We start from the raw sequence: 14,805 nt of genomic DNA, 5'->3' as shown, positions 1-14,805 counted from the left end.
GGTTTAGTGGCGAATAGTCACTAAATTGCTCGTACAATATTTCTCGCCACAACATGTTGAAAAAAAGATATCACCAACGCTAAAGAAACGAATAATGTAGAACACGCTACATGATCTCGATATGAAGCTTCATCAATTATATACACGCACCGGTATGAATTTGTAAGCTTAACGAGAAATTATTCTAACTTACCCGTTGCTCGTCTACTGTTGATTCGTTGTATCACTTCAGAACGTGCCAGGGAATGAGTAACACCCTCGCTCAGCGACAGTGCGCACCAGACTGAGATCAAGTAGCGGACTTTCGGAGATCAAGCAACGGTCTGCAACTGCAACGTGAAAAAGTTGAGGAGAAGAGTGGGGAACATAGGTTGGGAAAGTAAGTAAATACTTGCCACTAACTCCAGTCGTAATCGAAAACAGGAAGTAAGGAAAATTCTCTTCGATTTAACATCTTGCTTTCCTCTCCTGCCTTTATCTTACTTGTTTCATTTTTATCGTTCGTTTCTTCAAAATGTTCTTACATCTGATCGTCGATGTCATCGGTATCATCGCCATAAATTACAAAAGTTAGATATTCTGTATACGAAGTGTTTTGATGCCTGTTTCATCTGCGATTAAGCTAGGAGATCCAGCACAATCATAGGAAATCTGAAATTGGCAGGATCGGTAGCTACATATGATAACGCGACCTTCGCCTAGTTACATCATTCGCATTAGAATCGCTCTAATTTTACGAACGCACGAAGAATACTTTACAAGGTGAACCGTCGCAAAGCGACGATATAAACGATATACACATCAACGGGGCATTGAAGGGACGATGACGCTTTAAAAATATAACATTTATTAGACATATTCTGATCTTACAAACAAAACTTCATATGTTCATTATTAAATCGTATAGGAAGTAAATAATGCTTTGTTGCAATAAATTAAAAAACTTATAATTTCTTTCGCCGTTATCTTACTATCACAGAGGCTTGTGAATTTCAATCGAAACGACAGAGAAAATAATTAAAATGGAAAGAAAAAAAGACTCCCTGCTTCCTTCACCAAAGTGATTATTCTTTTTCGGAAGAAGTAAAATGCGCGCGTTTAAAATAGAAAATCACATATTATATATAACTGTTACATGTAAATTTCATACCGAAACTAATTTCTCCGATTAATACGGTTCTACAAAGAATAGAGTTGTATTGTTTTCCTCTATCGACTTCGAAAAATGTTAAGAATCGTTAATCTCGTAATCCCATCATCTTGAAACCATAAGAAATGGGTTGAGTAGCGATTCTTGTACGTTTAACTTATATCTGGAATCTCGCGTACTTATATATATATGTATATATATATATATTTCACTGTAGATATAAATACATATATATTTATTCTATACACATATGTATATATCTACGTATTTGTCAATATATATCAATACATGTATACATACGTGTAAATATACATATGTGTATATATATATATATATATATATATGTATATCTACAAGGATTTTTCGACGATCGTGTTATCATCTCTCATTCGACAACAGAGCCGTGAAGTAAAGTATTTTGCATACTGAATAAAATACATGGTAATTCGGTTGGATCGTACCTAGGAACGTTTATTCTAATGGACAAGCGATACGAGCTTTTTAATTTGAATCAACGGAATCTGTCGATGGTCGTCGTAAAGTAGTAGAATCTTATAAAATGGAAGAGTAAGCAGAACAAGTGTACGGAAGCTTGAACATAGCTTATGCTAAAAAAAGTATAAAAGCAAGTTGCCTACGCGCGAATATTCGTCATTCTAAATTAGCAGGGTTTGGGACCGTAAGAAATATCTTTATAAGCTAAACGTAAATGATAACGAATCAGAGCTCGCAAAATAATATAGTTTAGAGCTCTTTTCGCGGTAAAATTTTTTATTATCTCCGACAAATTGTATCTTTGTCGAGAAACGTTTAAAGTACCTCGTACGAGAGTTTTGCAATTTGAGCGACTTTCAAGAAACGAAATTTTTTTAGGCAAGATTTTTCAGAGATCGATATCTTACGATTTTAAATTTGAGATTCATAACAGTTTATCAGCATACGTTAGAGCTATGCGTCTTTTCACCTGTCTTCATTTACTTCGAAGACGTCTTCAGCGTTCGCTTCCGCCTCTTCATCACCAGCGATTACCTCGTTATCTTTATCGTTCTGCGAGTTCTCGATTTTGTACAATACATCGTGGCAAAGTGGACAGCGGTCCTGGACGTACAGCCACTTTCGTAAACAGACACTGTGGAAGTAGTGATTGCAGCGCGTGATCTTGGCACTTTGCATTTCCTGATAGCAAATAGCACACACATCATCTAACACTCGAAGTTGTTCCGCCTTTGCTTCCGGAAGGGAATTAATCTTATTAACAGCTGATCGACGCTTCATGAACACACTCCATCCGGCTTTTGCCTCACACCATATATTAAAGTAGGCGTGAATGCATATCATGACGGCACGAATTGCTCCACCAGATTCAAACACCAAAATCCAAAAGCCGTTGAAGAATAGGACAATACCGAATGCGAATTCGATGGTGTTACCGAAAGATCGTATTATATATACGCAGTCGTCGAGTTGCTCCCAGAACACGCTACGGTAAGCATCGATCAGGAAGAGGGAATAGATCGCAAGTGAAACCAACACTTTTACTATTACTTCGATACTAAACACCGATACTGCCAGTAACCAAGTGCTTACGGTATAGTGCGACCAAAGGAATACCAGCAATGATACTGGAAACAGTATTAAAAATACACAAACTGCCAGAGCGCGGATGTGTCGATGAAGCGCTGGATTATGCGAGGCGCTGAGCGACATCAACAACGGATTGACGATGTTGTGCACGAAATGTAGAACCGCCGTAAACAATAAACAAAAATTACGGCACAGTCTGACCAAACGTTTCTCTCTGTCCAAACTCGTCAGTCCAGTTTGCAGGGCCAGCACGTAAAATAAAATCGCGGATACGGTACCGATACTCTTCTCCTCTTCGTCTTCCGTAAGTAGCACCCATTGAAAGAAACAACCGATGTAATCACAAATAAACGAAATTATGCTAGTCATTCCTAAGACTGCCGTCAAAGTCTCGCAGCCATTGACTAATAAACTTCTAAGCATTATGTAGTAGGTGAACGTCTCTTCGCCATAATGATTTCCAAGGATTTGAAACATTTGTCCTCCAACGCGTAACATCCAAAACATGCGTAGCACACACGGAATGTTCAATCGAATCCATTCGGTTTCGACGAGCGCGGACAGTCCATAGTTGCTTATGAAATTACGCGCATATTGATAACCCATATAAATTGTGTTCATCATGGTGACGCCGTTAAACCAAATGACAAATTTACATACAGCTAACGGAAGAAGTGTTGCGAACACTGGTAGATGATGGAGCACTTGCGTCTGAAAGAATATGTACGTATATTCGATAACGTGCGTATAAATGTAAAAATGGAATATTTATGTTTTATGATATCTGAATATAAACTATGAGAAATATAATGTAACATATTATTACATAAATTGTAAGAAATTTATTGTTAATCAAAGTACTCTGTACATACGCATATGCAAAAAATCTATTTTCAAAATGTTAAAACATGCGATTGTTTTAAATCCAAGTACGTCAAAATACATTAACGATTTAAATTAAATCGAAATACATTAGATTCAACTTACCGGGAGCGGACAAATGCCCAAAATCGACGGTGCCATAAAACTCAGTACAAGAAATTTTTGCAGAGCTGGGTGTTTTGGTGCAAGATGAATATAACAAAAAATACTAGCTAATAAGCATTGTAATACATAATTCTGGATTATCAGGAAGCCTGGTCCTTCATTTAAAACGTATTTCAAGTTAAGATACAAAATATCATCAAGTATGCTAGTTGTTGATTCATGTGTGCTCACATATGTAATGATAGCTTTCATTGTACTAATATTTGACCAATAGGATATAAATATTGCTCCTACTGATATTAAATATAAGTATACAATGATAAGATGTTTTGTCCATAACATAAATATACATATTGCAGTAATATATCCTGAAAAGTAAATATTTGACAGTCAACCATTGATTTTTATTTTATTTTGATTCTAGTAAAAATGTAAATAATCATTAGTTCTGTTTGTATTGATTTATGAATACTTTATCAATTGTATAATGTTTGCTCCTTTTTACAAATGCAATGACCCACAAGAATTAACCTTGCTACTTTGAATATCGATATGTCATTTTAACACTCCTAATAATCTACATTGCTTTAAGTTTATCTACCAAAAACACTACTTTTCAACTATATTCCGACTAATAGGAAACTGCAATCAATTTCTGACTAATAAACAACTATAAAATCAGGAAATGTTACACAAATGAAATGCATAACATCGAAGAGAGTCTATAATCTATATAACATAGTAAGTCTAGTTTAACTAATTTTACAAATACTTTGCTTTCATCTTAAATACTTTACTTTGTTTTAACAAATACACATACAGAAAAATATATTAAAATTACTAATAATTAAATATAGAAATCATATGTAGTGTAAATATCTTACCTAAACAGCAGCATAGAAATTTTAGTGCAATTATTAAGTGCATTTTGTAAGCAAAGTATTCAAAACCAAATGAATCTATAAACGAAATAGGTATTATCGAATCCACAATGCTGTCTGATACTTTTGATATTTTAAAACCATTTTCACTACTATGTAGCACAACATTGTTGCTAGATAATCCAAGTCCAATTCTAAGTAGTTCATCTATGATAAATAAAGGTGGAACTCTAATTATAGCATCCACAAAGGTGTGCAACTTCTCTCGTATAGATGTATCCATTGTTTCTCAAGTTTTTGCTTTTGTAATACAGATTTCAAAGATGATATTTTGTTCTTAGGATGTGCAAAACCAATTTTCCCAATGCAATTCTATTTAATTTAGTTGGCTCAATACCTAAATTCAAAATGTCAAAATGTTAAAAATAAATTAATATGTTTTGGTGTGTTCAATAAGCAATTAACACTAAATTACACGTAAGCTTACCTCCAGAATTGTAAAGTTTGTGGTTATCATATTCTCGAAACACACTTGTCTTAGCGAATAACTGGAATAATTTTTGTCATCAAAAATCGACGAAGCCGAGATAGTTCAAGTATTGTGAATTATAATTTGCCAGTAATCAACGAAGGAAAATAACGAAGGAATGATTTAGATACCGAAGATGTAGCAGAAATTCAAACTTTTATAGAATCAATGTATCGAACTCGATCCTGTTTTAATATCATATAACGGAGGTTAAATAATAAAAAATTTGTCGGCTATTCTTTTTCCAAAATTGTTGGTTATAAAATGAAACTAAATCGTTTTGCAGATATTACAAATAGGATTTTACCATCGTGCGAGAATATCGTAACAGCAGGCAAACATACGCAAATTTTCGGTTTTCGAATTTCTGTCAAAGATGTTTTTCTTCCTACTCACTTCTACCCGTAATCCTTAATTTTTGCTGCTCACCCGCGTCGACAACAACCAAAATACGTAAATCCGACAGCGACGGGATTTAAGCTAAACTACGTTTTTAAAATACGCGTAATTTTCCTCAACATAAAACGCTGTCGCATATACTTTAAAGGTTACAGAGAAACATGCACAAAGAATTTGAACGATTTGATCAGATGGCGCTATATTGCTTTTTCTATATACGTATGTATATACTGTATGTATGTTTACCTTTAACGTGGTCTGAAAATACGTTATAAATTTATTATTATCGTGTGTCATTAAATATACGTATCGCGAATGTTTGGCTTCAGTAATTAAAGACACATCATCATACAGATATATGTTATACTGTCAACACCTTAAAATAATAAAAAGTATAATCATTGAAAGATTTATAAAATGAAGTCATAACATTTCTTAGAAGATTATAATCATTTCAAATTCATTATTACGCGTAATATTATATTATTCCCAAGATAAGCTACGAAGTAAAGTAAACGATACGTGCAAGACTATAGCGTTCATTCAAAAGTTAATCTACCAAATCACGTGCTATATATCCCATAAATTGCGTCGCTCTTTGGCACTTAAATGTCTATGCACAGCGCTATGTTATTGCTACTGCTTAGTCTTTCTGCTATTTCTTCAACTGTTAAACAAAATTTTGTTCCAAGTAGAACTTTTAATCCTTCGATATCAAACGTTAGTACTCAATCGAATCTTGATTTATCGGAAAGATCAAAAACTTCATTTTGAAGTTTGGAAACCTAGATTAAAACATGTTCTCCATATACGACAAAAATATCGCTAACGGCATCTTTAACTGTATTACTTTTTTTAAATTCATACAGCATGCAATGCAAAAATAAATTTTATTAACATTCATTATCTTTGACTTCTTCAAAAATAGAAACAAGATACGGACGTTATAAAGTTCAATAAAAAACGATATGATTTAGGAAACTTGATGGAAACGACAGCGACTTAATATACAAGTTACATGCATTAGAAAAAAAAGTATATATATATATATATTTTTATAATTGTAGATTCAATATTGATAATTTTATTATGCAAATTCATAATTTTATTGTTAATAGTATCATGTACTCTTTATCATTCGCTCGCAAGAATAGAAGATACTAACTTTAATGATGCTTCAATGATAATGAAAGAAGGGGAGGAGCAGGAATGAAGAGATTAAAATCAAATTTCAATTGATTCTGGAAGCATACTGATCTCGGATGAAAATAATGGGAATACATTTCTAGCAACATCGAATATATTTCTCTCAGGCATTATATACTGTCTCACCATGTAAAACTCATCCTTCCTGAAAAAGAAAAAAGAAAAAAGAATACAATAAGAACATCGCGAGAAAATACTAGACTTAAAAGAAATTTTAAAAATTTATACCATAACACTAAGAATAAAATTTTTAGTTTTGTATTTTCTCATGTACACACCTGATATATTCGATGTTTAAATGCATATATCATTTCTTCCCGAAATAAGATAAATAAATGATTATATCTTTGATCTCCCTCTGTCTCTATACAGGCATGCAACGACACATACGTGCAGAGTACAGAATATTCATACTGTCATCCGTTCAAAACTAGCTACCATGTAACTTATCTATATCTCGGCGCAATGTTCATTCATTTCTTTGAATTAGTCGAATCTTAATGCGCTTGCATATACTACCGTAATGCTACATTCTAAAACAAAATGTCTTTTTTCATTTGTGATCTCTTCTTATAAATCCGCGTCTTCTTCGTCTCTTCTTTACTACGACACCGTTCTAATCACTTACGATAAATCTCATTGACAATGTTTGCGCTCGCAGCATTTAATTCAATTCTACTTCCTTTTATTGTTCCTTTCTCTTTTTTTTCTGCAAACAAATCAATCACTATCTCGAATTTGAACTGCCACTCGCTTTTAATAACGCTGGGCATTTTTTGAGGCACATTATACAGTACAAAATAAACTCGACGATCTCAAAGATATTTGAATATTGGTGATGGGTAATCGAACATTTTTGAGATCCGTCCGAGCATTTTTTTCAGAAGCAATTACGATCAGGTTGAATGGTATAGAGTCAAAATCAGGAGTGAAAATTATTGTTACTCGATTTCGACGTAGTTTTGCTCATTATTCTCATTTATGCTTTACATCATTCTTCTCAAGACTACCTAATATATATGCCTTACGCTTTCTTTCAATTACATCTTCATTCCATGATCTTTTACATTTTTTTCATAGCGTAAATTTCTCGTAAAAATCTGTACCGTGCAAACAGACGTTAAGTAATTTTGAATCCCGAAAAGAATTCGACCGTATTATCCGCAATTTCGCCCGCTGAAAGGATGATGAAGTGTACAATGTAAGATAAACAGTAAAAATGACAGTATTCTTTACGCATAACATTCTATGGCACGATTCTTCTTAACTCGACAATGGATACCATAATCGTTCTTTTTACCTAATTGCGTGCATTAGCGAGAAGAAATAAATTATGGAATTAATAACCGGAGAAAGTATATTTCACGCGACAAGTTACATATAGTTGATCGACGTTACGAAAAACTTTATAGAAACCAACATTGAAACATTGCGAGTCCCGCTATTGTAGTTTCGCTTCATCGTACCTCACGCAAGACAGGTAAAAAGACTTTTACGTATTCGCTATAAAAACGCTAAGTATGGACTAATAATACATGGTACTTTAATAAAAATAGAGCTTCAACATTCGGCTAGTAATACAATGACGTTTATTATATCACAACGAGACAGGTCCTGCGTGCCAAAATTCTACTCTGCTCAGTGTACTTCTTTTTAACTTCCTTTACGTCAATTCAGATTGTCCGATGCACGGATGCAGCGATGATACGACCAGTTGTAAGGCATGTTTTTAAATATTTAAAATGTCTTTCTCGAAGGGATCCATACATACGAGACCTAAATCTCATCTCCTCGCATCAAGCAAGCGGATACAAATTGCATTTCCTTTTAAATTAATTTTATACCTAAGTTAGTTTCAATCAATGGGATCCATTGTTGTTTTTTCATAGTTTATTGTATTTCATTAGTCTCATATTCATTGATCCCGTTAGCAATTGGATTTTACGAAGATTAAAAGATCTAACGGGAGCCCCGGGCTCTTCGTTGCATACTTCCAGTGTTTCGGAATATAACGGTTTTTCCGTAAAATTGTTTACTGCGCGAACAAGTATGGTTCTATTCCGGTATCTCAATACGATCGTTTAATTCGCAATCAATTTTACATCATCATGCTATCTAGCTAACCGAACAGATCAAGTCGTCATCACCGTGACTAAACCTGCATAACAGTTAACAAATCAAACAAGTTACGCAGAGTCCCTATAATAATATCAATAATAATAATAATAATAATAATAATAGTAATAATAATAATAATAATAATAATAATAACTATAATTATAATAATAATAGCAGTAATAATATTAATATTACTTAATTGTAAAAATACGTCTACGTTTTGTTCGAGTATAGAACGAATTTCACGGTTCCATCGCGTATTACTTTTGAAAACAAATTATGATTACAACTTATCGATTATAATTTTGTATTTTTTTATTCGTGCGTCTTTTCACCTCCTATCTCTGTGAGTACACAATTGCCTAAATATCGCGTTACAAAGATACTGAGTAATAATCCTGGATTGGTACACAGTTATTACGTTTCATGCATTGTGTCTGCACGTGATTATTTGAAGATGGTTTTTCTTTTTTTTCTCTCTCGTTAACGTGGGAGTAACACAACTAAATTTCTTAAGCTATACCATATCAAATGCATTTTTTACCATCTTTTTTTTAATAAGATAAGTTGTATGAAAGTTATGTTGCAAGAAACGTAATAATATGCAATATTTCTTTTTTTAATTAAGTTGAACTTTCAAGTCTAACTCAGAAAATAGCTAATCAAGAATTTCCAGTACCTAAAACTTAATGCTTAAATATTACATCATTTGAATAAGAATGTGATTAGTTTAAACCATTCAAAGCGCTTAATTTAAAATAGTTTTTTTTATATCACGCGTGTCTATTTTTGGCCATATAGCAGATCTTTCGGAGAATTAAATAAAAATTAAGGACGATTCACGTGTTAAAGCGAATCTCCTGTAATCATTTCCGCACAGCGATCATATATTTGTTTTTTTTTTTTTTATAAAACTATATGATTGCTTATATGGTTAGGAAACCTCGAAAGTCGTTTATTTGCCTATGACTCAAGAATTGTTATTTATACACGTGAAAATTACTAGTTCTAATTCTCAATCATGTACAATTTAAGTCACCAATATAAGGTATGTCTCGTTAAAGACAATTTTCGCTATCGAATTTTTTCCATTGATAAAAAAGTTTCAATTTTATTCACCTTGATCGCAATCGATAATCCGCGCGTATGTTTCAATCACGCGTGGTTTCGTTCAAATTTCGTCTCTATAAATTCCACAATGTCGACGTTATATTCCGCTAATATATTTTACTCAGCACATATTTAATTTATACATATAAACTCTGCAAGCGCAGCTTACCATCGTCAAATGCACTTTTTAGTTTTATTTTAATTCGTGTAGGAAATCGCTGCTTATATGTGTAAGAGTATAAGTGTTAATAAGTTGTCAATAAGAAATATTAGAAAACCTGTATTCCACTTACAGTTATCGTAAGTTCCTTATACTTCTTGACTGAGTCCTTTCTTTTTCTTATTATTAGAAAGCGGCAACTGACGAATGGTGCTTTACACTCATACTCTTTACTGTTTAAAGTATGCAATGCATCGATGTTCATTTTTCTTCAAAGTTTCACTGAAAGGTGAATTTGTCTTGTCTTCTCATATTTTGACTCGTATCGGCGAATATTTGTTTTTTAACATGCCATGATAAGGGTATTTGATAATATATTTTATTTAGGAAATAAAGACACGAGGATATAGGCCTATTATTTAATATTATCTTTTACTAAGTTATGTATGACAACAAACGACTAATTGAAATAATTGAAAGCTCGGCTTTCTTCTTAATGGTAACTGCTGGTATATTTTAAATGCAATTGTTAATAGTTATCAAAATATTTTTACTCTAAAATCAGCAACGAATTTGATATATAAAGGATATAGTTTTCGACACAGAAAAATTTAATTTTGAAAATGAGCTACCTACCGAAAACACAAAATTGTACTACGCGAGAAGTTATGAAAAACAATACTGGATTGAGAATAAAATAGTAACGAGCTACACATTAATCTCACATCTCTTGGCACATATAATCATCTCTACTTTTAATTTTGCATGTCTAGGCATTTTGGTTGGCAAATAATTTATTAAGCAAAGGTATTATATGCTACACACATGTACCGAGAACACAATTATCGCATCTAGCGACTTTTAATTCTATGCAGTTGATCCTACTAATGCAGTTTCTTTTACAGATACCATTCCATACGTAGAAAAATCACCTATATTAAAAAGCACTTTAAATTGTACGGTATCAAAATTTCTATTATACAAGCGAACTGAATATATTAATCTTCTATTAAAATATTTAAATAATAACCGCCAACACGAGTCTCTTGATTGATTGAACTGTACATTTTTCTTTGTCAATGGGCAATGATTCCACGTGCATTTTATTTGAACTAGCGGAATTCAATAAATTGGAGAGCTATGCATATGTCTTTGCTTGCATGCATTTATATACATATATACGCGCGACAAGGTGTTACGTGCAATTCTGTATGTCTTTGTGTGTATACATAGTGTGTATGAATATGTGAGCTGTGTGGACGGCGCTACGTACACCACTTTTCGGTCAGTCAACCATTGACATATTAATAGTTGACTTTCGTCAGTATAATTCAGGCATCCCTTGTTCCATTGGGATTTTTCAGTTGAACGTGCCTTGCTCACGTCAATATGTACCGCTGAATGATCTGAGAAAATGGAAAGCAATTTTTCTTATTATTGTGAATAAAATTTATATTCCTGTTTGTATTTATAATTTGATACAACGTTGAATAGACATACCTGCATACAGATGTGCTAGAGTTTGTCTTGAAATAGGAAGAGATTATTCGTAGCAGCAACAGCTACTACATTTTCAGATGGATGCCAAGCAGTATGTAGTATCTTTTTATTGAAATCAAGGCAGTCCACGCTAATTTCATCCTTTTTACGTTTGCCACCAGTACAAACCTTTAAGCAAATAATATATATTATGGACAATACAATAGTATACAATGCAATACAATAGTAGTAGTTTATTAAATATTTTATATAGTTTTTGAAAATTTATACTTACTTTACGTGGTTTTAGAAGTGTTTTTGGTTTGGCAATGTCACGTGCTGCTTCCAATGTGAGATCACGTTTAGTTGTACGATCGAATACTCTGAAGAAATTATTGTATGAACCCGTCATAATAGCAGAATCATTACCACTCCAACAACACTCGAATTTGTCAAAGATACAATCATTCTCATATAATGAACATAACTTTGATCTTAGGTATTCATGTACCTATAATAATATAATCAATTAATATTTTGTAGATGTATGAAAATTGTATTATGACTTTTGTTACATACAGGGTAACATTCAATGGGTTTCGTTTCCATTTGCAAATCCCACACTTTCACACTGAGGTAGTCTCTACTGATCATATATCTTCCTGAATTACTAAGTTTCACATCACTTATACTCGAAATTATTTCGGAGAAGAAACTTCTGTTTGTTGGATCTTCTGGTTCTTCAAAGAGCTTACTATGTTGGTCACAAAGCGCAGCAGATCTCATGTCACAGAGTCTAATTGTTCCTTTGCTACTACTATAAACCAAGACGTTACATTCTGCCGGGTGAAATTCCGCGGCAGTTATTACTTCTGTTAGTTCCTCCATATTAGTTGGCTTAATGTCTACTATATCTGTGTATCATTGTTAAGAAAACGATATACTTCATTATAATAAATTTATATCCAAGATGTATAAATATAATTCAGAATTTGTAAACCAAAAATAAAATAAATATTAAGTGACATAGAAAAAAGGATACTAAAACTCTGGTCTGTGATTTCAAGGTGCCAAAGGTTAATTCTAAGATCATCAGCACTGAGGTATGTTTCCTGATCACTGTTAACACTTATACTGTTTATATGATAGGTGTGCGCATTGGCAAATATTCTCCTTGGGGATGCTTCTACCATCAACTCCATTGGTTTTATAGTCGGTACCTAGGTCAAAATACATAAGTATTCAATATATGATAATCAAAATGCACAAGCCTCATAATGTTATGTGCATATTTGAACTCCTTGACCTTCACTTGAAAATATTTTTGTTAGAAACACAATAGTATAGGGAAAATTATATTTATATAGTTAGAAGTTAGAAAGAAAAACTGTAGAGTTTTAGAATTTACCACATTATATGTATAATATCACAATAATCTCAATAAAACTCATCAATACTCACCCTCAAGGAAGTGATACAAGCGGGGTCACGAATTGTACCATTTTCTTCTTTTGTATTATACCCTTCTACTCTTTTATCTCGTTCACTGACTTTCCACAATTTAATTGTTTTATCATTTGTGGAAAGTAGAAAATGTGCTGGATTTTTTCTTTTTAACCACCTAATTTTGTTAATTTTTTCCTCTATCTCTAATGATTTCAGGTAATCGAATTCAGGTTCATGACTTTGAAAGGTGCTGTATACATTGTATTCACCTCTTCGGGGTATACTGTTTTTACTCTAAATAAAGATACAATGTTCTAATTATCTTATGGCCTTAAAAAATATCCTAAATATCTTTTATTTTTTTCTATCAATTTTCTAAATCGTTCTTCTTTCTACAGACAATGAAACTATTTAAAAAATTTCATAAAACATAAATAAAGTATTCGAGATATTTATTCCTCTCAGTATGTTCAATGATTATCTTTAGAAATTTTCTAAAGATAGAAAAATGTAACATATTGTACAGAACAATCTGGCAATAATCCAATACTAACACATAAATATAATTTTTATTTAAAGGACAAATCTCTCTTTATTGAAATGTTAAAAATTTTATAGCACATAAGAATTCTATAAATATAAAAAATTCATATTATTACAAATATACTTCAACTTACGACAGGATCCCTCTGAAAAATAACCACCCGACCACCTTTATCTCCTGTTGCAAGAAGATCGCCATCATGGTTAAATTCAACACATGAGATTATATCAGCTAGAACAGAACGCAATACAAATAACTACAATAAAGTGTTCTGGAATATTGAGAAAATATTTATTTAGAAGTAATTTTAAAAAGAAAAGAAGAGATGGATGAAAGAAGAAAAAGAATACATCACAATACTTTATTACTAAATTAACATACTTGTGCAATCACTGAATGAAAATTGATGAGATAATATACACACATAATATATGTGCAACTTCTATTTAGAACTTACCTTCAGTAACATCGTCTTCTAATGTTCCTTTCACCTGTGAAAAACACCACTGTATGTCACCATTACCTAAAACAACATTAAAGAAGTTAAGTCGTTACACAAAAATTTACTTGAAAACAGAAGTGTAACAATAAAATTATCAAGTATACAATGCAAAATTCCGATTTTCAATACACCATAATGTATTCATTGTTGAACACGTAATACATATATAAAAAAATGTATTACAAAATAGATAAAAATCCCATAATGCTTATCGTTTGAATTACATCATGCGTTTCGAGCGTAGAACAGGTAGATGCACAGTGGTAAAAAGACGCGTAGAGATATATATTCTACAAACGTCCGCGGCTTTTTCTTTCACTTACGATACGCACGAGATTTGATCGAATTATCAGGTAAAAGCAAGAAAAGTGGAGCAAATCGATAAGGATATCGGGGATAAGGAAAGAGAAAGGAATCTAAGAAAAAATAACACCGAGAAGGTTGTGACTGTGAAACGTGATAAAATAAACGTGGAGGGACATGACTGAAGCGATAGCGTGTGTAGGTAAGGTGAAAAAGATAAGTCATAATGAAAAGAGACGACAAACGAGAAAATATGCGCAAGTAAAGTGAATAAAGGAGAAGCAAGAAAAAAATGAAAGAAAAGTCGAGGGGAAAAAGGTAAAAGTAATCCTACTTGAAGTTTCGGCGCAATCCATCGTGCTTCTAGGCAGTCGCCACCGCCGCCGCCGCCGCCGCCGCCGCCGACC

General features: G+C 32.7%; 2 protein-coding genes across 12 annotated transcripts in view; both read right to left on the bottom strand.

The window, feature by feature from the left end:
* Positions 1-830: 830 nt before the first annotated feature.
* LOC100747132 (protein TRC8 homolog) lies at positions 831-7,378 on the bottom strand. Of its 2 annotated transcripts, none has more exons than XM_003490491.4 (5): positions 5,439-7,378; positions 5,090-5,316; positions 4,606-4,999; positions 3,722-4,089; positions 831-3,445 (listed from the first exon to the last, which is right to left on the bottom strand). In XM_003490491.4, exons 3-5 carry the CDS (start codon positions 4,883-4,885, stop codon positions 2,111-2,113), a joined length of 1,983 nt encoding a protein of 660 aa, XP_003490539.1. In that variant the 5' UTR covers positions 4,886-4,999; positions 5,090-5,316; positions 5,439-7,378; the 3' UTR covers positions 831-2,110. The 2 variants fall into 2 exon arrangements, with proteins under 2 accessions (XP_003490539.1, XP_012242537.1); XM_012387114.3 differs by having other exon boundaries at positions 5,090-5,150.
* Positions 7,379-9,321: 1,943 nt separating this feature from the next.
* LOC100746935 (protein phosphatase PP2A 55 kDa regulatory subunit) overlaps positions 9,322-14,805 on the bottom strand; it is a 43,853-nt gene continuing 38,369 nt past the window's right edge. For 9 of the 10 annotated variants that reach the window (XM_033321453.1, XM_012387097.3, XM_033321451.1 and 6 more), the window contains 8 exons: positions 14,051-14,116; positions 13,727-13,824; positions 13,065-13,343; positions 12,646-12,823; positions 12,183-12,517; positions 11,899-12,114; positions 11,625-11,792; positions 9,322-11,530 (listed from right to left, as the gene is read on the bottom strand). In XM_033321453.1, the coding sequence (XP_033177344.1) occupies positions 11,640-11,792; positions 11,899-12,114; positions 12,183-12,517; positions 12,646-12,823; positions 13,065-13,343; positions 13,727-13,824; positions 14,051-14,116 (1,325 nt within the window). In that variant the 3' untranslated portion in view covers positions 9,322-11,530; positions 11,625-11,639. Of the gene's footprint in view, positions 11,531-11,624; positions 11,793-11,898; positions 12,115-12,182; positions 12,518-12,645; positions 12,824-13,064; positions 13,344-13,726; positions 13,825-14,050; positions 14,117-14,732; positions 14,789-14,805 lie in introns of all 10 variants that reach the window. The other variant, XM_024368466.2, reaches the window with a different exon arrangement.

This window comes from Bombus impatiens, unplaced genomic scaffold, assembly GCF_000188095.3.
Source record: "Bombus impatiens unplaced genomic scaffold, BIMP_2.2 scf_0452, whole genome shotgun sequence".
In the NCBI taxonomy this organism is placed as follows: Eukaryota; Metazoa; Arthropoda; class Insecta; order Hymenoptera; family Apidae; genus Bombus; species Bombus impatiens.
The sequence above is the reverse complement of the archived record's forward strand: the minus strand, read 5'-3'. Positions and strand labels throughout refer to the sequence as shown.